Genomic DNA, 27060 nt, shown 5'->3' on the forward strand with positions numbered 1-27060 from the left:
CTGACCTGATTATTGCATATCTTATGGATTTCAGTTAGGGTTACACTGTGACTTTGGTCGTATGCATTGTGACATCACATATAAGAATTGACAATGTGATCATGTTACAACACGCAACATTAAGCGACCACATGTCATTTTAAACATTTAAATCTGCTGAATTTCTCATCATTTCATGTTGCACGACAAAATCTCAGTGTAGTCCTAAGCTTAACGGGAAACTTTCAGCATATTTATACCTCTGGAAGAAGTGATGTGGTTGTATAGGTGTTTGTTGACTGTTAAAAATTATCCCTTTTTTGTCAAGATCTGATGAGCTAGGCATGGAATATCTATTGTAGAAGACACATGTGAATACATTTGGATGAAGCAGTCAAAGTGCACAGAAAGACCCTTGGTGCACATCAGCCTGATTTGCATTTGACTTCTATGCTAGAATTCTAATGACAAATCTCTGCAAAAAAAAATAAATCTTTTTTTATTTGGTGGCCAAGCACATTTACATCCACACCAATACTTTCATATGTAAAAACTAGATTACAGGTTCCCTTTTAAAGGTTGACAAATGTCATGTCACAACGCTGTTTTCGGGTGTCCCAGGACCCGGGGCTCCTTCCCTGTCCCTAATGCTAGGGGTGCCCTAGCTCGCCCTGTTCCCCAGATTACTTCTGATGGTGAAGACACCGGAGCCACGTACCTTGTCTTAGTTCCTGAATCTGCCCTCAGTCTGTACCTTTCCCCCAGCCAGGGAAGAGGGGAGTAGAGTAGTACCGTAATACACCAACCAGACTAACAAGGTAATACAAACAGGAATAAAGGAAAATACCAATCATACAAATATACCCACATAAACAACAGAGGTAAACACCATCATAGATAAATCCACCAAACGCCTTCTCCAATAACAACCACCAACAAACTCCAGCCAATTAGCATAAGCTACCTCTCATAATGGGTGCTAGCCAGGTCCCAGTTTATATAGGAGATGGGAGTGGCTAACAGTGCACAGCTGAGCCTTAACACTCCAGAAGCTCACAACTCAGCAGATTAGCGTCTGCCCAAAGAAATCTATGCTGTTTAATATGAAGGTGAAGTGCTTCTAATCAGTGCAGGAGAAGCAGAAATCAGACTCTGCGGTCTTCTGGCTCCTCTGTGTCGCGGTAAGGGTATGTGCACACGTCAGAATTTCTTGCAGAAATTTCCTGAAGAAAACCGGAAATTTTCTGCAAGAAATCAGCATTTTTTTTTTTAGTTTTTCCCCCGTTTTTTTCGCGTTTTTTTTTAGCATTTTGCAAGTGAAATTAGCTTGCAGAATGCTAAAGTTTTCCAAGCGATCTGTAGCATCGCTTGGAAAACTGACTGACAGGTTGGTCACACTTGTCAAACATAGTGTTTGACAAGTGTGACCAACTTTTTACTATAGATGCTGCCTATGCAGCATCAATAGTAAAAGATAGAATGTTTAACCCCTTCCCGACATGTGACGGAATAGTACGTCACATGTCGGGACCCCCGCTTTGATGTGCGCTCCGGCGGTGAGCGCACATCAAAGTCGCGACATGTCAGCTGTTTTTTACAGCTGACATGTGCGCGCAATAGCGGCGGGTGAAATCGCGATCACCCGCCGCTATTAACTAGTTAAATGCCGCTGTCAAACGCAGACAGCGGCATTTAACTACCGCATCCGGCCGTGCGGCCGGATATGAGCGCATCGCCGACCCCTGTCACATGATCGGGGGTCGGCGATGCTCCTCCATTGTAACCATAGAGGTCCTTGAGACCTCTATGGTTACTGATTGCCGGTGGCTGTGAGCGCCCCCCTGTGGTCGGCGCTCACAGCACACCTGCATTTTAGCTACATAACAGCGATCTGATGATCGCTGTTATGTAGCAGAGCCAATCGGGCTGTGCCTGCTTCTAGCCTCCCATGGAGGCTATAGAAGCATGGCAAAAGTAAAAAAAAAAAGTTTTTAAAAATGTGAAAAAAATAAAAAAAACATAAAAGTTTAAATCACCCCCCTTTCGCCCCAATCAAAATAAATCAATAAAAAAAAAAAAAAAACTACACATATTTGGTATCGCCGCGTTCAGAATCGCCCGATCTATCAATTAAAAAAAAGCATTAACCTGATCGCTAAATGGCGTAATGAGAAAAAAATTCGAAACGCCAGATTTACGTTTTTTTGGTCGCCACGACATTGCATTAAAATGCAATAACGGGCGATCAAAAGAACGTATCTACACCAAAATGCTATCATTAAAAACGCCAGCTCGGCACGCAAAAAATAAGCCCTTACCTGACCCCAGATCACGAAAAATGGAGACGCTACGAGTATCGGAAAATGGCGCAATTTTGTTTTGTTTTGTTTTTTGCAAAGTTTGGAATTTTTTTTCACCACTTAGGTGAAAAATAACCTAGTCATGTTAGGTGTCTATGAACTCGTAGTGACCTGGAGAATCATAATGGCAGGTCAGTTTTAGCATTTAGTGAACCTAGCAAAATAGGCAAGCAAAAAACAAGTGTGGGATTGCACTTTTTTTGCAATTTCACTGCACTTGGAATTTTTTTCCCGTTTTCTAGTACACGACATGCTAAAACCAATGATGTCGTTCAAAAGTACAACTCGTCCCGCAAAAAATAAGCCCTCACATGGCCAAATTGACGGAAAAATAAAAAAGTTATGGCTCTGGGAAGGAGGGGAGCGAAAAACGAAAACGGAAAAACGGAAAAAGCTCCGGGGGTGAAGGGGTTAAAAATAATTAAAAAAATGGTTATACTCACCTGCAGACAGCCGATCTCCTCAGCGGCGTCCGTTCCTATAGATGGTGTGTGTGTGCAGGACCTTCGATGACGTCGCAGTCACATGAGCGGTCACGTGACCAATCACAAGACCGCAACGTCATCGCAGGTCCTTCACACACACCAGCTATAGGAACCGAAGCGGCAGCATGCATCTGAGAGGCGGGAAGACTGCGGGGGCCATCGAAGGTGAGTATATGACTATTTTTTATTTTAATTCTTTTTTTTTTTTTTACCAATTATATGGTGCCCAGTCCGTGGAGGAGAGTCTCCTCTCCTCCACCCTGGTTACCAACCACACATAATCTGCTTACTTCCCGCATGGTGTGCACAACCCCGTGCGGGAAGTAAGCAGATCAATCCATTCCTAGGTGTGCGGAATCCCCGCAATTCCGCAAATTTAATGAACATGTTGCTTTTTTTCCGCGATGCGATTTTTTTCGCGGAAAAAAATGCAACATTTGCACAAGAAATGCGGAATACACTGTAAATAATAGGAGGCATATGTAAGCGTTTTTATCACGTTTTTATAGCAAAAAAACGCGAAAAATACTGAACGTGTGCACATGGCCTAAGGGCCCCTTCACACTGGTCGATTCTGCTACGATTACGACGCATTTGCGTCATATTCGACATCGCAGTACGAGCTCGTAGCCAGCGGTCACACTCTACGATGTTAACGCTTTTTCTGACGTAGTTGCGATGTGAACGTCACGCGTCGCAATCGTACGCTACCCTTCACACCGCCATAGTCCTACGACTCCGAGCGTGACGTATTACCAGCATGGGCGTGTGCTAAAACGTCACGCCCAATCAGGAGACAGGTATGCGGAAGCCCAACCCACGTAGTCGCATTACGAGCTCGTATGACCGCCGTCACATACTACGATTTCGACCGCCACAGCGAGACATTTACGACGAAAGAAAGTTCTGCTCTTTCTTTCACATCGTACGATGCTGGGCTGCGTCGCAAATCGTAACGCCATGTCACACTTTGCAACCTCGGAACGAGGACGGATAAACGTCACAAATCGAACGCTCGTTCAGACTTTGATTGCACAGTGTGAAGGGGCCAAGGTACCTTCACACGAAGCGACGCTGCAGCGATAGCGACAACGATGTCGATCGCTGCAGCGTCGCTGTTTGGTCGCTGGAGAGCTGTCACACAGACCGCTCTCCAGCGATCAACTATGCCGAGGTCCCCTGGTAACCAGGGTAAACATCGGGTAACTAAGCGCAGGGCCGCGCTTAGTAACCCGATGTTTACCCTGGTTACCAGCGTAAAATCTAAAAAAAACAAACAGCACATACTTACATTCACGTCCCCCTGCGTCCACTTCCTGACTGACTGAGCGCCGTACAGTGAGAGCAGAGCGGTGACGTCACCGCTGTGCTGCTTTCACTTTCACTTTGCGGCGCTGAGTCAGAGGAGGAAGCAGACTGCAGGGGACGCAATGTGAGTATGTGCTGTTTGTTTTTTTTACATTTTACGCTAGTAACCAGGGTAAACATCGGGTAACTAAGCGCGGCCCTGCGCTTAGTAACCCGATGTTTACCCTGGTTACCAGTGTAAAATATCGCTGGTATCGTTGCTTTTGCTTTCAAACACAACGATACACAGCGATCGGACGACCAAATAAAGTTCTGGACTTTATTCAGCGACCAACGACATCACAGCAGGATCCTGATCGCTGCTGCGTGTCAAACGAAACGATATCGCTAGCGAGGACGCTGCAACGTCACGGATTGCTAGCGATATCGTTATAATGTCGTTTCGTGTGAAGGTACCTTTAAGCCCGTGACATGTGAGATCTCATTCTTATCTTGATCAGATAGCAGGACTAGTTGCCAGTTTCTTCTAGCTGTAATACAACAGAAATACTCACACCTACTAAGTGTATCTGGCCAGCTTCTTAGTTCCAAAGCCTCATTCACATTTGGTGGGTTTTTGCAGGTTTCTGGTGCTGATTCCACATCAGAAATCCAAAACATGGTGTAGAACTAAGGCTACTTTCACACTAGCGTTAACTGCAATACGTCGCAATGCGTCGTTTTGGCAAAAAACCGCATCCTGCAAAAGTGCTTGCAGGATGCGTTTTTTTACCATTGACTAACATTAGCGACGCATTTGCGACGCATTAACACACGTCGCAACTGTCGTGAGACGGTTGCGCTGTGTTGTGGCGGTCCGCCGGGAGCAAAAAACGTTACATGTAACGTTTTTTGCTCCCGACGGTCCGCTTTTTCCGACCGCGCATGCGCGGCCGGAACTCCGCCCCCACCTCCCCGCACTTCCCCGCACCTCACAATGGGGCGGCGGATGCGCTGGAAAAATGCATCCGCTGCCCCCGTTGTGCGGCGCAGAGAACGCTAGCGTCGGTAACCTCAGCCCGACGCACTGCGACGGGCCGAGCCCGACGCTAGTGTGAAAGTAGCCTAAGATGTTGATAGGGTGTTTTAAAGCGACATTCATATCTAACTGATTATACTGCTGCCTAACTGATTTACAAATTCCTATCTATTACAGGTGCATCTCACAAAACTATAATATCATCAAAAAGTTAAATTATTTCAGTTCTTCAATACAAGAAGTGAAACTCCTATATTATATAGAGTCATTACTAACAGAGTGATCTATTTCAAGTGTTTTTCTGTTAATGTTGATGACTATGGCTTACTGCACCTACTGTAATTACAGTAGGTGCAGGCAGTGAGATCTGTGTGATCTGGGGAGTAGAGCAGAGCTGTGTGTCGTTACATTACTCTGCATTATACCTGTTATCACAGTAGGTGCAGGCAGTGAGATCTGTGTGATCTGGGGAGTAGAGCAGAGCTGTGTGTCGTACATACATCACTCTGCATTATACCTGTAATTACAGTAGGAGCAGGCAGTGAGATCTGTGTGATCTGGGGAGTAGAGCAGAGCTGTGTGTCATTACATACATCACTCTGCATTATACCTGTAATCACAGTAGGTGCAGGCAGTGAGATCTGTGTGATCTGGGGAGTAGAGCAGAGCTGTGTGTCATACATACATCACTCTGCATTATACCTGTAATTACAGTAGGAGCAGGCAGTGAGATCTGTGTGATCTGGGGAGTAGAGCAGAGCTGTGTGTCATTACATACACCACTCTGCATTATACCTGTAATCACAGTACGTGCAGGCAGTGAGATCTGTGTGATCTGGGGAGTAGAGCAGAGCTGTGTGTCGTACATACATCACTCTGCATTATACCTGTAATCACAGTACGTGCAGGCAGTGAGATCTGTGTGATCTGGGGAGTAGAGCAGAGCTGTGTGTCATACATACATCACTCTGCATTATACCTGTAATCACAGTAGGTGCAGGCAGTGAGATCTGTGTGATCTTGGGAGTAGAGCAGAGCTGTGTCGTACAGACACCTCTCTGCATTATTCCTGTTATCACAGTAGGTGCAGGCAGTGAGATCTGTGTGATCTGGGGAGTAGAGCAGAGCTGTGTGTCGTACATACACCTCTCTGCATTATTCCTGTTATCACAGTAGGAGCAGGCAGTGAGATCTGTGTGATCTGGGGAGTAGAGCAGAGCTGTGTGTCGTACATACACCACTCTGCATTATACCTGTAATCACAGTAGGTGCAGGCAGTGAGATCTGTGTGATCTGGGGAGAAGAGCAGAGCTGTGTGTCATTACATACACCTCTCTGCATTATACCTGTAATCACAGTAGGAGCAGGCGGTGAGATCTGTGTGATCTGGGGAGTAGAGCAGAGCTGTGTGTCGTACATACATCACTCTGCATTATACCTGTAATTACAGTAGGTGCAGGCAGTGAGATCTGTGTGATCTGGGGAGTAGAGCAGAGCTGTGTGTCGTACATACACCTCTCTGCATTATATCTGTAATCACAGTAGGTGCAGGCAGTGAGATCTGTGTGATCTGGGCAGTAGAGCAGAGCTGTGTGTCGTACATACATCACTCTGCATTATACCTGTAATTACAGTAGGAGCAGGCAGTGAGATCTGTGTGATCTGGGGAGTAGAGCAGAGCTGTGTGTCGTACATACACCACTCTGCATTATACCTGTAATCACAGTAGGAGCAGGCGGTGAGATCTGTGTGATCTGGGGAGTAGAGCAGAGCTGTGTGTCATTACATACACCTCTCTGCATTATACCTGTAATCACAGTACGTGCAGGCAGTGAGATCTGTGTGATCTGGGGAGTAGAGCAGAGCTGTGTGTCGTTACATACACCTCTCTGCATTATTCCTGTTATCACAGTAGGAGCAGGCAGTGAGATCTGTGTGATCTGGGGAGTAGAGCAGAGCTGTGTGTCGTACATACACCACTCTGCATTATACCTGTAATCACAGTACGTGCAGGCAGTGAGATCTGTGTGATCTGGGGAGTAGAGCAGAGCTGTGTGTCGTACATACATCACTCTGCATTATACCTGTAATTACAGTAGGTGCAGGCAGTGAGATCTGTGTGATCTGGGGAGTAGAGCAGAGCTGTGTGTCGTACATACACCTCTCTGCATTATATCTGTAATCACAGTAGGTGCAGGCAGTGAGATCTGTGTGATCTGGGCAGTAGAGCAGAGCTGTGTGTCGTACATACATCACTCTGCATTATACCTGTAATTACAGTAGGAGCAGGCAGTGAGATCTGTGTGATCTGGGGAGTAGAGCAGAGCTGTGTGTCGTACATACACCACTCTGCATTATACCTGTAATCACAGTAGGTGCAGGCAGTGAGATCTGTGTGATCTGGGGAGTAGAGCAGAGCTGTGTGTCGTTACATACACCTCTCTGCATTATTCCTGTTATCACAGTAGGAGCAGGCAGTGAGATCTGTGTGATCTGGGGAGTAGAGCAGAGCTGTGTGTCGTACATACACCACTCTGCATTATACCTGTAATCACAGTAGGTGCAGGCAGTGAGATCTGTGTGATCTGGGCAGTAGAGCAGAGCTGTGTGTCGTACATACATCACTCTGCATTATACCTGTAATTACAGTAGGAGCAGGCAGTGAGATCTGTGTGATCTGGGGAGTAGAGCAGAGCTGTGTGTCGTACATACACCACTCTGCATTATACCTGTAATCACAGTAGGTGCAGGCAGTGAGATCTGTGTGATCTGGGGAGTAGAGCAGAGCTGTGTGTCGTACATACACCTCTCTGCCTTATATCTGTAATCACAGTAGGTGCAGGCAGTGAGATCTGTGTGATCTGGGCAGTAGAGCAGAGCTGTGTGTCGTACATACACCTCTCTGCATTATTCCTGTTATCACAGTAGGAGCAGGCAGTGAGATCTGTGTGATCTGGGGAGTAGAGCAGAGCTGTGTGTCGTACATACACCACTCTGCATTATACCTGTAATCACAGTAGGTGCAGGCAGTGAGATCTGTGTGATCTGGGCAGTAGAGCAGAGCTGTGTGTCGTACATACATCACTCTGCATTATACCTGTAATTACAGTAGGAGCAGGCAGTGAGATCTGTGTGATCTGGGGAGTAGAGCAGAGCTGTGTGTCGTACATACACCACTCTGCATTATACCTGTAATCACAGTAGGTGCAGGCAGTGAGATCTGTGTGATCTGGGCAGTAGAGCAGAGCTGTGTGTCGTACATACATCACTCTGCATTATACCTGTAATTACAGTAGGAGCAGGCAGTGAGATCTGTGTGATCTGGGGAGTAGAGCAGAGCTGTGTGTCGTACATACATCACTCTGCATTATACCTGTAATTACAGTAGGAGCAGGCAGTGAGATCTGTGTGATCTGGGGAGTAGAGCAGAGCTGTGTGTCGTACATACACCACTCTGCATTATACCTGTAATCACAGTAGGTGCAGGCAGTGAGATCTGTGTGATCTGGGGAGAAGAGCAGAGCTGTGTGTCATTACATACACCTCTCTGCATTATACCTGTAATCACAGTAGGAGCAGGCGGTGAGATCTGTGTTATCTGGGGAGTAGAGCAGAGCTGTGTGTCATTACATACACCTCTCTGCATTATTCCTGTTATCACAGTAGGAGCAGGCAGTGAGATCTGTGTGATCTGGGGAGTAGAGCAGAGCTGTGTGTCGTACATACACCACTCTGCATTATACCTGTAATCACAGTAGGTGCAGGCAGTGAGATCTGTGTGATCTGGGCAGTAGAGCAGAGCTGTGTGTCGTACATACATCACTCTGCATTATACCTGTAATTACAGTAGGAGCAGGCAGTGAGATCTGTGTGATCTTGGGAGTAGAGCAGAGCTGTGTGTCGTACATACACCACTCTGCATTATACCTGTAATCACAGTAGGTGCAGGCAGTGAGATCTGTGTGATCTGGGCAGTAGAGCAGAGCTGTGTGTCGTACATACATCACTCTGCATTATACCTGTAATTACAGTAGGAGCAGGCAGTGAGATCTGTGTGATCTGGGGAGTAGAGCAGAGCTGTGTGTCGTACATACACCACTCTGCATTATACCTGTAATCACAGTAGGTGCAGGCAGTGAGATCTGTGTGATCTGGGGAGTAGAGCAGAGCTGTGTGTCGTACATACACCTCTCTGCCTTATATCTGTAATCACAGTAGGTGCAGGCAGTGAGATCTGTGTGATCTGGGCAGTAGAGCAGAGCTGTGTGTCGTACATACACCTCTCTGCATTATTCCTGTTATCACAGTAGGAGCAGGCAGTGAGATCTGTGTGATCTGGGGAGTAGAGCAGAGCTGTGTGTCGTACATACACCACTCTGCATTATACCTGTAATCACAGTAGGTGCAGGCAGTGAGATCTGTGTGATCTGGGCAGTAGAGCAGAGCTGTGTGTCGTACATACATCACTCTGCATTATACCTGTAATTACAGTAGGAGCAGGCAGTGAGATCTGTGTGATCTGGGGAGTAGAGCAGAGCTGTGTGTCGTACATACACCACTCTGCATTATACCTGTAATCACAGTAGGTGCAGGCAGTGAGATCTGTGTGATCTGGGCAGTAGAGCAGAGCTGTGTGTCGTACATACATCACTCTGCATTATACCTGTAATTACAGTAGGAGCAGGCAGTGAGATCTGTGTGATCTGGGGAGTAGAGCAGAGCTGTGTGTCGTACATACATCACTCTGCATTATACCTGTAATTACAGTAGGAGCAGGCAGTGAGATCTGTGTGATCTGGGGAGTAGAGCAGAGCTGTGTGTCGTACATACACCACTCTGCATTATACCTGTAATCACAGTAGGTGCAGGCAGTGAGATCTGTGTGATCTGGGGAGAAGAGCAGAGCTGTGTGTCATTACATACACCTCTCTGCATTATACCTGTAATCACAGTAGGAGCAGGCGGTGAGATCTGTGTGATCTGGGGAGTAGAGCAGAGCTGTGTGTCATTACATACACCTCTCTGCATTATTCCTGTTATCACAGTAGGAGCAGGCAGTGAGATCTGTGTGATCTGGGGAGTAGAGCAGAGCTGTGTGTCGTACATACACCACTCTGCATTATACCTGTAATCACAGTAGGTGCAGGCAGTGAGATCTGTGTGATCTGGGCAGTAGAGCAGAGCTGTGTGTCGTACATACATCACTCTGCATTATACCTGTAATTACAGTAGGAGCAGGCAGTGAGATCTGTGTGATCTGGGGAGTAGAGCAGAGCTGTGTGTCGTACATACACCACTCTGCATTATACCTGTAATCACAGTAGGTGCAGGCAGTGAGATCTGTGTGATCTGGGCAGTAGAGCAGAGCTGTGTGTCGTACATACATCACTCTGCATTATACCTGTAATCACAGTAGGTGCAGGCAGTGAGATCTGTGTGATCTGGGGAGTAGAGCAGAGCTGTGTGTCGTACATACACCACTCTGCATTATACCTGTAATCACAGTAGGTGCAGGCAGTGAGATCTGTGTGATCTGGGCAGTAGAGCAGAGCTGTGTGTCGTACATACACCACTCTGCATTATACCTGTAATCACAGTAGGTGCAGGCAGTGAGATCTGTGTGATCTGGGGAGTAGAGCAGAGCTGTGTGTTGTTGCACCGCTCTTCATTGTCTGTGATTATAAGTGGCGGGAGGAGAGCAGAGCTGTGTGTCTGAGAGAGGTCCAGAGTGGTATATGTAATGACACACAGGTCTGCTCTACTACAGACACTTGCAATTACAGTGGGTGCCAGCAATGAGTGTTCTCTTTCTGGTTAGTAAACACAGCTGATAATGTAAAGCGCAATCCATCGAAATCTTCTCTCCCTTATTTACCTATTTTTTTCATTTTTTTTTCTTTTATTTGAGTAAATACTACTTTGTTCATTTACCAGTACACATGTGGCAAGCAGCATAAAAATGAATGTCTTTTTCATATTTTTTTTCTATGAGATTTTGACAATAGTTGTTAAGACTACATTACATAATAGAATAAAACTTTGGATTACAGAGCTGCAGTATCCGCAAAGACTGTGAAATACATAAGTGTCTGGATGCCCCGGCTCAGCAGCAATATCCTTGGAAATGATTTGTAAAATGTTGGCAGTTTGGCAAGTATGTGAACCGGAAGATCCGAGGTGGTGAAGACTGCCTGCCAGCTGTGGGAGCATGTGTTGCAGAGCTGTTCAGCCAAACATTTGGAAGTCGGTGTGGGTGGAGAATCTGCTTATCTAGCTGGGCTTCTCACTTAGCCGCTGCTGCTGCTAGGCCTTGTGGAATATTTTATGAATTGATTGACAATGTGAAGTTTTATTGTTATTTTTTGTGAGATGATGATATATCTATGCACTCATTATGCTTATACAAACGGAAATGAATCTCTCAACCATGGATGAATACCGTAATGAAAATCGTTTCCTTGCTTCATCTGTAATCGTTTCTAATCCAAATCTTGTAAAAGAAGTAATTGGAAACCATGTGAAGCCTCCATGAGTTGCAGTAATGGTCATGACTCACTACTTCGCTGCCAGGTTTTTTGTTTTTTAGACAGTGTTCTTGAATAAGAGACTTCCAATTATGCAGCCCTGCATTCCTGGGCCTCTATTCATCCAGTTTTGCTGCCTGCTCCCCAGTGAATGCATACAAACAGCAGGCTTCCCTTTTGTATTGTCTCCTGGAAAGTACTTAGTTGTTATCATCAGCGAGCATTGATAAAGCACCAACGTTTTACACACACGACATTACCACTGGAAAAAGGTCAATGCATGAATAGGAGTCAAGCCATTCAAATGTGAAGATGTGCATGTGAAGGGTTCAGGAGCAGCAAGACGTGGGCTTGGAGTTGTTTGCTGCAACGAATCTACTAGGTTTCCCTATGTAGCAAACTGTAGAGCAGCGTAAGGGTACCGTTACACAAAACGATTTACCAACGATCACGACCAGCGATACGACCTGGCCGTGATCGTTGGTAAGTCGTTGTGTGGTCGCTGGAGAGCTGTCACACAGACAGCTCTCCAGCGACCAACCATGCCAAAGTCCCCGGGTAACCAGGGTAAACATCGGGTTACTAAGCGCAGGGCCGCGCTTAGTAACCCGATGTTTACCCTGGTTACCAGCGTAAACGTAAAATAAAAAAAACACATACTCACATTCCGGTGCCCGGCGTCCGCTTCCCTGCACTCCTCCTGCATCCTGTGAAAGCGCCGGCCAAAGCAGAGCGGTAACGTCACCGCTGTGCTCTGCTTTCACTTTACGGCCGGCGCTCACAGTCAGTGCGGGAAGCAGATGGCCAGGGACCTGACGGACACCGGAATGTAAGTATGTACTGTTTGTTTTTTTTTACATTTACGATGGTAACCAGGGTAAACATCGGGTTACTAAGCGCGGCCCTGCGCTTAGTTACCCGATGTTTACCCTGGTTACAAGCGAACGCATCGCTGGATTGGTGTCACACACACCGATCCAGCGATGACAGCGGGAGATCCAGCGACGAAATAAAGTTTCAAACGATCTGCTACGACGTACGATTCTCAGCAGGGTCCCTGATCGCTGCTGCGTGTCAGACACAGCGATATCGCATGGATATCGCTGGAACGTCACTGATCGTACCGTCGTAGCGACAAAAGTGCCACTGTGAGACGGTACCCTTAAGAGGAGATGCTGATCACAATCAACAGTGGGCAAGAGTTTTCAAGACTCGGGGTATGTGCACACGTCAGGATTTCTAGCAGAAATTTTCCTGACAAAAACCGGACATTTCTGCTAGAAATTCACATGCGTTTTTTTCATGCGTTTTTGACGCTTTTTTTGTGCGTTTTTTTCCAAATGCATAGCATTGTGGGAAAAACGCAGAAAATCCACAAAATTAATGAACATGCTGCTTTTTTTACTGCAATGCGTTTTTTTCGCACCATGTGCACAAAACATGCAGAATGCATTCTAAATAATAGGATGCATAATGTATGCGTTTTTAATGAGTTTTTATAGCGTTTTTATTGCGAAAAAACGTGAAAAAACCTGAACGTGTGCACATACCCTCACATCACTCATGCAAGTTTTTTGCAGCACTTTTTTTTTCCATCAATGTTATTGAGCAGGTTGCACGGAAATCATAAGGGTGTATGACACATCATCATCCAAATACGAAGCATACAACTTTGTTGATTGAATATACAGTAGAATAAAATGGTACCACCTAAAATTGTGACTCATGGCTCACGGTTGAGCGAGGGTCTTTCATGTGGGCAGCCTTGTAGGTAGTGTTCAGCTTGGGCTACTTTCACACTAGCGTCGTTTTGAATACGTCGCAATGCGTCGTTTAGGAGAAAAAACGCATCCTGCAAAGTTGTCTGCAGGATGCGTTTTTTCCCCATAGACTTACATTAGCGACGCATTGCGACGTATGGCCACACGTCGCATCCGTCATGCGACGGTTGCGTCGTGTTTTGGCGGACCGTCGGCACAAAAAAACGTTACATGTAACGTTTTTTTGCATGTCGTGTCCGCCATTTTTGACCGCGCATGCACGGCCGAAACTCCGCCCCCTCCTCCCCGGACCTTACAATGGGGCAGCGGAAGCATCACTTTCACAACGCACGTCGGGCCGACGCATAGCGACGACCCCGTACCGACGCTAGTGTGAAAGAAGCCTTAGTAACATTGCATCTGTCCTCACTTTCCTCCTAGCCCAACAGGGCTTAGGCCGGTTTCACATTAGCGTTTTGAGGAGCTGCGGACTTCCTATGTGAAGCCCCGCCCTCGGCCACACCTCCGCCACTAGCTCCGCCTACTTCTGCATGCGGCCTGCGTACCTATCTTTAACATTAGGTACGCAGGTCGTACCGCTGTATGCGGATGCTTTCGCATGCGTCGTTTTGACGATGCGGCGACCAGCGTAGGACGCAGCCTGTAGCAATTTTTTTTTTCTCTCCGCATCGTCAAAACGACGCATGCGGAAGCATCCGCATACAGTGGCACGACCTGCGTACCTAATGTTAAAGATAGGTACGCTGGCCGCATGCAGGCCGCATGCAGAAGTAGGCGGAGCTAGAGGCGGAGGTGCGGCCGATGGCGGGGCTTCACGGAAGAAGTCCGCAGCTCCTCAAAACGCTAGTGTGAAAAGTCTACGTTCACATTAGCGTTCTGCGCCGCAGCGTCGCCGCATGCGTCATGCGCCCCTATATGTAACATGGGGGCGCATGGACATGCGTTGCACTTGCGTTTTGCGACGCATGCGTCCCTGCGGCGCACGCGTCATGGCGCAGAGGACGCTACAAGTTGCATTTTTTGTGCGTCCAAAATCAAGCAAAAAAAGGCCGCATGTGTCGCAAAACGCAGCGTTGTGCATGCGTTTTGCTGCATTTTTGTTTGCGTTGTGCGTTGCGTCGCCGACGCTGCGGCGCACAACGCAAATGTGAACGTAGCCTTAGACAGCAAACTGAGTCTTTGCTGTTGGAATCGAAAGTTAGATACAAATTGAATTGACACTAAAGCGGTGTCATACTTGCATGGGTTAGGCTGGTTTCACACTTGCGTTTTGATCTGCAGCGTTTAAAAAAAACGCAGGTGGTGAAAAAACGCATGTAAACACGTGCAAACGCTGCGTTTTTTAGACGCATGCGTTTTTGCATGCGGTAAAAAAATGCGGCGTTTGGACGCGTTTACATGCATTTTTTCATGCGTTTGCGTTTTTGAAACGCATGCTGAGAAGTGTGTGACAGCTGCCAATCATCAAAATCAACTAGAAAACCCACTATAAATAGAAATAGCTAGGGATAGGGTTAGGGTTAGGATCCCTAGGGTTAGGGGTAGGGTTAGGGGTAGGGTTAGGGTTTGGATCCCTAGGGTTTGGGTTAGGGTTAGGGGTAGCTTTTTATTAGAAGAATGTCCTGGTCACCAGGTCACTGATAAGCCACCCCCCACCATCAAGGTGATAAAGGGATCCAAACCCTAACCCTAGGGATCCATAGGGATGTTGACCTGGTGACCAGGACATTCTTCTAATAAAAAGCTTTGTTCAATGTGGACACCCCAAGATATACGGTATTGCTATAGAGTACTAAAAATATTAACTCGTAGAGTATTCACTGTCTTATGGTTAGGGGTAGGGTTAGGGTTAGGATCCCTTTATCACCTTGATGGTGGGGGGTGGCTTATCAGGGTGTACTCTTGTTTTTTTCTATAAAAACGCATGCGTTTACATAGACAACAATATGTTTTTTTGCCGCAAAAAAAGCATGCGTTTTTTGCGGCAAGAAAACGCCTCTAGAAACTACTACATGTTGCATTTCTGCGACAGAACGCATGCAGCAAAAAAACGCATGCATCGTTAAACGCGCCAAACGCATACAAAAAAACGCATGCGTTTTTAATGTTAAACATAGGGGAAAAAACGCATGCTTTTTTTCTGTACAAACGCTGCAGATCAAAACGCAAGTGTGAAACCAGCCTTCTACAGGTAGCAAGGTATAATCAGGGTGCTCACTTCACATTGGGAACAGTAATGTGATAATAAGCCCATGCCAGTGTCATGTCTTGTGCATATGCAATGTACTGTATATGCAGCTCTCATTAATGTAATGTTCAGCTATACCGAGTCATACATTCATATTTAGTTTTCCTATCTTGGAATTGTAAACGTCTTACACGGTATTGTAGGCAGTGAATAACGCTGCAGGGTCAAATAGTTTCCCCCCTTTCCGTGTACATACCGGTCTGTGTTGCCATGTATGGCGTCTTTGGAATTTCCAAATTGTGGAAGTGTCACATGACTTTACCTACCACTGTGGCTTTCATAGACCGCTCATGTTGATTCTCATTCATATGGAGATTTGGTGCTTGGAATGTGGAAGCTAATGCAGAATGTAGCTTGCAATAGAAGTGCTGGAATTACTGACTATGTATCTTTGCCAGGGAGTGTTGTACCGTTCCGGCATCGCAGAACATACATGACTGTTCACTGTTAAGTAGTCAAGAGAATTATGTTGCTTTACTTATTTTGGGTAACTTCTTTGGCGAGAAGTCTTATATATTACATACGTCCTAATAGAATGTGTTCCCCAAAAATGAAAGTTATTCCAGTTAAGTAATCGAATACTTACATTGTTGCCGTAGTAATGCCGTTAGAATGTTTCATCCAATGGTTGACACCATATGGTACTATGGATGCAACATTTCTGTGGCATGTAGTCTCATTACATAGGGAAAGCAATCCGTCTATCAATTATAGAAACTTGATTCCAGCTCATCCACCTGGGGCTCAGACACTGGCCTCACATCAAGGATAATAGAAAAAATTGGAGTCCGGCTCAACAGGACTCGATTTTCCTTTTCTTTTTGAAAAGAAAATATGGTGCATACAAAAGAAAAACGTACATGGTCGACTTGTTTCGACTGCACTAGGCAGTCTTGCTCATGACGAGTAACGAGTAAGACTGCCTACTGTAGTCGAAACGCGTCGACTGAGTCATGTCGACCATGTTAATTTTTCTTTTGTATGCACCATATATTTTTTTTAAATAAAAAGAAAAGGAAACTCCAGTCCTGTTGAGCTGGACTCCAATTTTTTCTATTATCCTCAATCCGTCTATCAGTCTGTCCTCCTCTTTGCAGGTTTGAAGGCCAGCCATTTAAAACAATGTGCTATTTGCCACAACAGGACCAGTATTGCAGCAATCATTCTCACAGTTGTCATGTGTATTAAAGGGTCTCTACCATTAGAAAAGACCTATTTAAATTTAGGTTTTTGTGTACAATTAATTTTTTTATATATTTTTGTCAATGTTTTTATTTACAACCTGTAAAACAAAATAATAGATCGCTTGCAATTTTAAAATTGGCCACTACGGCTTTTTTAGACTCATAGTTAATAATAACACAGGTATATTAGTCACAATGGTCAGAAGTTACCTATGTTGTACATTAAAGCATCTAATGAGCGTGTGCAAAGGTCATTGTGAATGGAGGAGGCGCAGGTCAGCTGTGACATAACCCATGTGATTGGTGGATCCTGTGTTATCAGCTATGTATTATCATTGCAATCCTGCCTCTGATAAGATGGAGGCTTGCTGTACACTCTTCCTGATAGGACAGTCTGGTGGCCAGTGTAAAAATTTCAGGATTCCTTTTTTCAAATAAATATCGTAATATGTTAAAAAATAAAAAAAAATGCCAATTTTATTTTTAAATGCATGTAACACAAAAAAACCTGATTCAATCAATAGATCATTATAGCTTCTTTTTAAGACTGGGCTACATGTGCAATCTGAATTTAGTGAAGTATGAAACAACGCCTACCAATAAAAACACTATCACCAATAATCATTGGGTCTGCATTGAGTGATTGGAAAGAATGGTGGTTGCACATGCGTTTTAGTATCGTCTGCAAACATTCAGTCCAGAAGAGATGCAGCTGCTTTTATGTGGTCAAATAAAACTGGTGGACTCCAACCTTGGCTTAGTGGGCTCTCCAGTTACAAATCCTGCAAATGTTGAGCGTAACCACATTTCTTGTTTGTTCTTCATCATAGTTTCTGCCACTGCCTTCTACAAAGCACAACCAGTTATTCAGTTCATGTGTGAAGTTCTAGATATTCATAACATTGATGAACAACCCCGACCTCTGACCGATTCTCACCGGGTAAAATTCACCAAAGAGATAAAGGGTAAGTGAAAGATTTCTTTAAAAGCACCAAGCAGTCCCTTCTGATATTTTGGAAGGTAACTGTCCTATGTTCCAGACCAGACATGTTTTGGGGTAACTCTATATTTGTAGTTGCTCCATGTATATTACATTGGTAATATTATTGTGGTATATGTGGCAGTATGTGGACTTTATCAGGAGTTACAGCCATATGATTTGTTCTGTACATTCTCATTAAAAAAAAAAAGTACTCTTGTCTGGCTTTTCTTAAAAAATAATTATACTTTTATATATCTGTTGACGAAAATATTTTTGGATATGCCTTCAATTATATCCTGGCGTAGGTTTTTCTTCAGTTTTGGGTATTTTATGGTTCTTTTTCACCAGGTTTTGGACACACGTTGTGAATGTTTATGGTGCACACCAGAGTGTAATGTGTTGCATCACTTGAATGTGGCCCTATGGGTACATTTGTAGTATGCATCTGTCATATATGTATAGTGAATGTTTGTTGCGTATGTATGGAGTCCCCCTCTTAAGCTTGCTCCTAATATGCAGGATGCCTGCTGTTATAGAGCCAGCACCTGCCTGTAACAGCAGTGATCTGCCATCAGTTAGCTCCGATCTCTGCTGGGTAACAGCTCAGATAACACAGTTGGTGGTTGGCAGCGGTATTAATTGATTACGGTAGATGTTGGGAGAGGGTTGTTATCTTTTTCATCACCCATCTCCTTCCTGAGGCATAATTATGGGGTGCCACTGAATTACCATGGCTATGAAGCTTCGGAAAAAGAGATGGGTACATCAAACTATTTCAATGTATTGTACAAACAAGCAGGTTAACAGAGGGTGGGGGCAGAGGGTCTATAAAAAAAGTGAAAACTGAGGGTGTCCGGCTGACATCTTTTCACTACTAAGCCTAGGGCTAGGTGTTAATGACAGCTGCTGACACCAAGCCCTAATGCCATTACCCTGATGCCACTGCATCAGAATGAAAAAGGTGGTGTTGGACCTAGAAAGTCAGATTATGAAATGATTTAACTTGTACTGTAAAAGCAAAAAAAATAAAAAGATCAGAATGCAGGAATTGCTGTTTTTCAGTCATTGTGCCTCCTTCCAGAAATGCAATACAATGTAATCGAAACCTCATATTCCAAAATGATCTCCATACAAATGGCAAGCCAGCATTCAAAAACAAGACCTAACACAGCTCTGATGTTAGAAAAATAGAACCGTTATGGGCCCCAGAAACTGGCTACACAGATCAATTCCTTTTTCTTTGTTTGTTTTTACAAATTTCAAAAAATGTTTCACTACTAAAATAAAATATACAAGCTTGGTATCACTGTAATTATACTTATCCTAAAAATCATGATGCCTGGTCATTTTTATGCCATGAGGAGTGTAGAAAAAGAAAAAAGCAATGGCACAATTGTGTTTTTGTTTTGTTTTTTATTTTTCCATTATTTCAAAACACTTTAAGTTTTTTCCAATACATTGTATGTGAAAAGAATTGGTGTCATTCAGAACAACAATTTGTCCAGCAAGACGTCATCCCTCATACAATTATGTCGAGGGACAAGTCAAAACGTATGGCTCTAGGAAGAATGGGAGGAAAGACAGTATTACTAATCCTACATAATTTTAGTCCTAAAGTGGCCAACCCCTATAAGCGTGCGTCTTTATATATTTATATTTCTCCTTGGTACAGGTCTGAAGGTTGAAGTAACTCATTGTGGAACGATGAGACGGAAATACCGTGTTTGCAATGTGACCAGGAGGCCTGCCAGCCATCAAACGTAAGCATGGGGCTGGCTTTTGTGTTTCAGTGGGTGGCATATGCCATAGATGAATATCTCTCACCACAGAGCCTGACATAATGTACAAGCGAGTGTAATATAATAGGGTAGTATTAGCTACAGCATTTAATTACATTACTAAATGAAAACAATTTAGCATCAGTTGCTCTGGTTAGAACACCACCTTTGGCTTCCATTGTTTCCCGGAAAGTGTACTAATAGTAAAACTCTGCTTTTAAGTATCGTTGGCATGGCATGTAAAGTACAGTAGATCTGCAGTGACCAAGCCAAGTGATTAAAGACCACCATGTAAGGCCGGATTTGCCATTTCTCGACATAAGGTGGGAAGATAAAGTACAATAGATGCAGATTTAGATTTACATTGCGGCTCCATTAACCTAATTGTATGTCCGAGCCAGAGTGGAAAGTGACCCAGCACTGGTTATATAATCCCCGACAAGCTAGGAAAGTGCATGTACGTATATTTATGAACGAGATGGAGTCGGCAAACATCTAGTCTGTCATCTATACATATCCAGATAAATCAGAAAGCAGCACCTCAATACATTTTATTCTGCCTCCTGTGGCGACATTTCGGTCCAGAGACCTTTTTCAAGCACTCTGGACCAAAACGTTGCCACAGGAGGCAGAATAAAATGTAAGATTGATCTTCACTACAGTTTGAGGCGCTGTTTTCTGATTTATCTGGATATGGAACACGTTGTGGGAAGGACTTCCTGGTTTTGACGTGCGCCTCTTGGTCTTTAAAGACTTGGACACTTAAGGGTGCGGTTTAACAACTTTTTTTGTTTGGATATTTGTCATCTATACATGTCATGCACTTTAAATGACGCCATTTCTTATAAGGATTGTTTATAAGAGTGCTGATGTGATGGGTTGTAGCTGTGGCAGAGAATGAAAGCCGCTCCTCATCTGCCATTTTTGGTCCTGTCCACAGGTGGGAGAATACAGTCAGTAGGTTACATCGCTGATGATGCCCCTTTTCATAGCGAACAGTGGCATTGTTCTTGTACATAGCCCTAACTGATGATCTCATTTCTTCTTCTTAAAGTGTACCTAGAATATGATGGCTCATTTTGGTATGGCTATTGGGAAAGCTTTATTTTTGGCCCTTGATTTATTGGCTTTACTCCAGCTGATAGGCGGCATTAAAACACCACTGATTGGCATCTTCGGCGATCATTTATTAGCCTGTTTTAAATAGGAGCGCAGTGAACAATTGGTAATGGATCATTCTGTGCGTGTATGCGGCCATTGTTCTCAGCAGCACATGTCCTGTTTATACAGAACTATATTGTGGCCCGATTCGAACGCATCGGGTATTCTAGAATATGCATGTCCCCATAGTATATGGACAATGATGATTCCAGAATTCGCGGCAGACTGTGCCTGTCGCTGATTGGTTGAGGCAACCTTTATGACATCATCGTCGCCATGGCAACCATTATGACATCTACGTCGATACTGTGCCCATCGCTGATTGGTCGAGGCGAATTCGCGGCAGACTGTGCCCGTCGCTGATTGGTCGAGGCAACCTTTATGACATTCTCATCGCCATGCTGTGCCTGTCGCTGATTGGTCAGAGACGCGGGATTTCCATTGTGACATCTACGTCGATACTGTGCCCGTCGCTGATTGGTCGAGGCCTCGACCAATCAGAGACGTGGGATTTCTACGTCGATACTGTGCCCGTCGCTGATTGGTCGAGGCCCAGGCCATATTCTAGAATATGCATGTCCCCGTAGTATATGGACAATGATGATTCCAGAATTTGCGGCAGACTGTGCCCGTCGCTGATTGGTCGAGGCAACCTTTATGACGACATCGTCGCCATGGCAACCATTATGACATCTACGTTGATACTGTGCCCGTCGCTGATTGGTCGAGGCCTGGCGGCAGACTGTGCCCGTCGCTGATTGGTCGAGGCAACCTTTATGACATCATCGTCGCCATGCCTAGCGGCCTCGACCAATCAGAGACGCAGGATTTCCAGGACAGACAGACAGACAGACAGACAGAAAAACCCTTAGACAATTATATATATAGATATATATATAGATTTTGTTCTGACAAAAATGATTTTTTTTTAAGCAAGGCAAAAAATAATTTCACCCAAAAAACGTGTTTTACTACTTCGTCAGATGATTGGCAGTCAGCTTGCACGGGCCGATTATCAGTAAATGAGCTCGGTCACAATGGGAAAGCTCGGTCACAATAATTGGCCAATGTAAAACCGGTTTTGATGTTCTTGCAAGCAGAAATTCAATAAAGGTGTACAATTAAACTATTACCGTAAATTACAATTCCTAATTATCGATATAGACAAGCTCTTGGTTTGTGTTTTGGCAATCCATTTGCTTAAAGGTAATGTGTGATCCTACACTGTTTCATTTAGGTTTTTGTATTAAGTCTAATTTTTTTTTTAAAAAAAGCACAGTCTTTTTATTAAAAATAAAAAGTAGAAATCTTTTCATTTTAATACTGGCCACTGGCTTTTTTTAGACTTTAACTTTCTGTTAGATGAAATTCACATATACATTGGCAGCAATGAACAGAACTTATCTTTTGCATTGAAATTGCGAATGAGCGTGTGCAATGGTCATTGTGAAGGGAGGAGGAGCAGGGGAGCTGTGCCATCTATTGTATTTGATGGATCATTGTGTATTAGAGGAGAATATTGCAGTAGTCCAGGCGGGAGATGATGAGGGCGTGCATTAAACTTTTTACGTATATTTAGTAGTTGGGGAAAAGTACAAATTGTGGAAATTTTTTTGAGTTTGAGGTGGTAGGGGCTTGGATGTGGGGTGTGAAGAACAGGGCAGAATCAAGGATTACAATGAGGCAGCAAACTTGGGATACTGGGGATAGCGTCAGCCATGCTTTGTGAACAATAGATAGATCTGGTAGGGAGGTTGAGTGAGATGGACTAAAGATTAGGAGTCCAGTTTTCTCCACATTGAAGTGTGAGAAAAAGGAGGATATAATGGATAGACACTCTTGGATTAGAGTGAACATAGGAGTGACATCGGGCCATAGATGTAGAGTTGAGTGGCATCAGCATATAGGTAGTCCTGGAAGCCATGGGACTTTGTATTGTCCCAGGCCAGAGCCTTGAGGGACAACAATAGAGGGCAGGATGGAGAGGCAGTACGTGATTAGCAATAGCTAAATGTGCAGTAAAGAAGGAGGATATCCAGGAGATGGCAAGGTCTTTCAAGTGAAAGGAGGAGAGGATCTGTTGTAGGGTAAAGTGGTGAACTGTGACACAGGAAAATAGGTCTAGGAGGAGAATAGCGCAGCACCTGTTGGCATTAGTGGCTTCTAAGTGGTTTAGGCCCTCCTCAGTGGAGTAGTGGGAAAAAATGCAAGTATACGCATTGTGTTTTTTTCTTTTTAACCTAAGATCATGATATGAAAAAATGGCCAAAAAATACATGTAACACACAAGCCTAATATATAAACAATAGGTCATTTGCTTATGATAGAATTCACTGTAAATATGCCATTCAGTTAGAATGTTCACTTTCTTAGATATTAAATAAAATCCGAATAATGGTTTCTTTTCTCTCCTAGCTTCCCTCTACAGCTGGAGAATGGGCAGACTGTAGAGAGAACAGTCGCCCAATACTTTAGGGAAAAGTATAATCTCCAGCTGAAGTATCCTCACTTACCCTGTCTGCAAGTTGGACAGGAGCAGAAACACACATACCTGCCTCTAGAAGTAAGTTCTCCCACATCACGGTCTCTAGTGTGGTGGCAGTAGTTCATTGTGACTACCAACCTAAGCCTCCATTATTTCCCTCTGAGCATTAATGGGTGCCCTGGCTGTGTATTGACTTCCCAGGTGCAGGTCTGGTAACAATATGGAGTATCTGCCCTCACCTCTAAGCTCGGAGAAACTGTATTGAACAGATTTTCTCCGTTTGGATGTAAACAGTTAAAGGGGTTATTCATTACTTTTATACTGAAGAACTATTTTTAAAGTAGGTCATTAATAACAAATCGATGGGGGTGCTACACCCGGCACTTCCACCAATCAGCTGCTTCTGGCGCCAGGGATGGCTGGATGTGATCAGATGTGGAGCTGAACAGCACAACTCTGTTAACCGTATAATGGCTGAAGCCAGGTACTGCACATCCACCTCTATATAAATGAATATTAGCGGATCTACAGTGGCTATGACACTATACAATTGACGAAGCTGTGCTGTTCTGCTCCACATCTGATAATTCGGCCGCTGCCTGTGCCGAGAACCGCTCACACCCGGCGCCCCCACCAATCTGATATTGATGAGTATGATCAGTGTAAAAGAAGAGATCATGAAAACTTTGGGACTGATTACACAATAACATTTTCACTATACAGTGAATAAGCTTCATTTACTGATCATTTTCAAGTACTTGTTAATGACAGGTTTTGTTATGAACTATACACGGTATATGAATGGAGACAACCTGCTCTACTAAAAGACAAAGAGGTGGTGCAGTGTCCAGAATGTGTGAGTGATCAGCACCTGGGGAAAGGAGCACCACTGATTCACAGATATCCCAGAACTCCTATGCTCATTGCTTATTTGCCCTTTGATTCTCTTTATATATATGAAGTGACAGTGCTGTGTAAAGGCTTTATAAACTAGCAGTCATCTTTTATATCTGCGCTATTTAACTTTATCCTTTACTTTTAGTGCTATATTATGTAATAGCATTATAACGGTCCTTCAAATCATAAGTTACCCCAATTTCTCCATTTGGACAGAGAAGCCGTTATCTCCCATTGACCTGAGCATAATACAGTCCACATTTATTGCAGCCTGTAGTCAGCAAATAGATAGTGTTCATTTTACATTCTGCTGAATGGACATCACACTGACCGAAAAAAAAACGTTTGTGTGAACGTACCCTTAGAGAAACAAGCAGGCAGTGGTGGTGCTTGTACATGACAAATCAGATTGTGGAAAGGGGGGAAGCATCAAAGTCTTCAGGGAGGGCAGGTAAAAAAAGGCTGTGTTGCATCATATTATACAGTACGTAGACTGAATGAGTGTAGTGATAAAAGATGGCACCTACAGAACACACTCCTCAGCATCAGTCTGTCAGCACTAGGAAGAAATGACACCTCATGGGTTGTTAAAGGATAAATGAAATAAAGTCTGAACCATTGCTGACAAATGACATCTAGTGAAGACAGCAGCATCCTGAACAAACAGATGTGAAATCCAGCATATATGTTGGGGTGGGACACGAGCTAAAACCTCAACTTGGAGCTGGTTGTAAACTGTATATCAGGAGGTCTATAGATGAATGGAAGAAGACTTTTTTTTTTTTTAACTTCAGGGAGCCACTAACATGCAAAAATACTTTTTCTCCACACCAAAAATGTCTATATTTTTTAAGCTAATAAGTCTACTTAGGAAATGTTCTTTGCGGCACAATTTTTCTTTTAGTGACCCCTTTTTTTTTTTTTTTTTTCAATATTTATAATATTTACTTGTCTGCATAGCTTTGCAATAATACAGGCTTTTCTTTGTTTTTTTATTTTGCAATTTATTGACAGGTCTGTAATATAGTAGCTGGCCAACGCTGCATCAAGAAGCTGACTGACAATCAGACCTCCACTATGATCAAAGCAACAGCCCGATCTGCCCCCGACAGACAGGAAGAGATCAGCCGGCTGGTGAGTGCGTGTGTTTGGACTGGAGAGAAGGAAGACTATTGCTTCTGTAAAATATGTACTCTTTTCAGTTTTCCAGCTTCTGGCAGGCTTGTAGATCCCACGCACACTGTAGAAGGAAGAGATTGTTGCCCTTTCCCTTTAGCTGATGCCAGTTTTTCTTTTTTTATGATTCATGTTGTAGATCCTAGTTTCTGAATTGCAACAGTTTTCTGCCTTCATAGGTTATTTCAATGATATATTGAAGCAAATATATTTATTTAAAGGGAAAAGTAGTGACCAGGATGATGTAGTATTATTTACAAAGTTGACCTGTTAAATCGAAACTCCGGACCCTGTTAAACTGATATGTCAATGATACAAGTTAGGTCCGTTTAGCTGGATCTACTAATGTGTCATATGCTGTAGACGGCCCCTTATGGTCAGTCATGTTGTTCAGCACCAGAACTTTTAGGCTTTAAGTGATCTGACTGCAGCCTCTTTAAAAAAAAAAAATCAATCATTCATTCATTTAGAATATCGCTCTTGCTGTTAGGCCGCATTTAGCAGTCATTGGTTCTTCTTGTATGTGAAAAAATGGGCTGATTTCCATCAGTGTCTGGCCAGTGTGTCTGTTTTTACCATCAGTATTACATAAGATACTTCTCCTAGCGAGCAAGCATGAAAAGCAGACACTAGGGTCAACAAAGATGGCGTTCCAATTTTTTTCACGGACCCATAGATTTGAATGGGTGAGTTTGAGCTATGACTTGGATCAAAAATGGACTTGTCTCCTTTTTCCTGTCCATAAAACACACAGCCATTTCCTAGACTATAATCTGTTTGTGTTATGTCTGTGAAGTGTTCTCCAATAGTCCCACAACTCTTACCTGGTGTGCAGGCTATCCACAGGGGGAATAAGACATTGCAATGTGCTATTGCTGTACGCTGGGTTCCTAGTGTGGGCTGAAGCAGAGAAACCTTTTAAATTCTGAAAACAAGGAAAACGGTTATGTGCATGCCTGAAACCATGGCTTTTTCATTATTTTTCTCTTTGTCACTTAGGTTAGAAGTGCAAATTATGATGCTGATCCATTTGTTCAAGAATTCCAGTTTAAAGTGCGGGACGAAATGGCTCACGTGACAGGGAGAGTACTTCCAGCGCCAATGTTACAATACGGAGGGCGAGTATGTGATCAGCTTCTTCTATATAACAACATTCCAGCACTAACTTGTCATTTATCATATTCTCATATAAGGCTGCCAGCTGCCCGTTCAGGCCCCCATGTATAAGTCTCTGCGGTCAGGTCATGGTGTACAGCGGATAAATCGGAAGGACCAGGGATTAACAGCGTAGTGATCATTGAGGGATTGATCACACTTTGGGAATGTGCTCTGAATTATTTTATCTAGAAATGTGCAGCGAATTACGGTAGCAGCAAAGTGCATGAGATGGAAAAGAGTTCCACCGCCCGCTGGGGAAAATGTCAGATTTTTTTTATCTGCAGCCTGTCAACACTTTCTGCAGATTTTCTCTGTGGATTTCAAAGATGATAGTGCGAGACGTTACCACCTACATTCCCTGCTCCATTCCCTTACACTGTGTGATCTATAGGTGTCATAACGTCTAGGAAACTCTTCACTGAAAATGCAATGTGGGGCCGAAGGAGATTGGACACTCAATAGTGTCATCATCCCTTTTTGGGGAAATTCTTGCTAATGATCTTCAGATACATAGATTTTACACAGGAAGATATTTT

At 43.9% G+C, this 27060-nt stretch overlaps 1 protein-coding gene across 3 annotated transcripts in view; it reads left to right on the forward strand.

Moving 5' to 3' along the window:
• The window catches only part of LOC143815971 (protein argonaute-3), a 106289-nt gene that overhangs the window by 63925 nt on the left and 15304 nt on the right, over positions 1 to 27060 (forward strand). For all 3 annotated transcript variants that reach the window (XM_077295819.1, XM_077295820.1, XM_077295818.1), the window contains 5 exons: positions 17718 to 17852; positions 19542 to 19629; positions 23224 to 23371; positions 25205 to 25324; positions 26366 to 26488. In XM_077295819.1, the coding sequence (XP_077151934.1) occupies positions 17718 to 17852; positions 19542 to 19629; positions 23224 to 23371; positions 25205 to 25324; positions 26366 to 26488 (614 nt within the window). The remainder of the gene's footprint in view (positions 1 to 17717; positions 17853 to 19541; positions 19630 to 23223; positions 23372 to 25204; positions 25325 to 26365; positions 26489 to 27060) is intronic.

The sequence above is a fragment of the Ranitomeya variabilis genome, chromosome 3 (assembly GCF_051348905.1).
Source record: "Ranitomeya variabilis isolate aRanVar5 chromosome 3, aRanVar5.hap1, whole genome shotgun sequence".
Lineage (NCBI taxonomy): Eukaryota > Metazoa > Chordata > Amphibia > Anura > Dendrobatidae > Ranitomeya > Ranitomeya variabilis.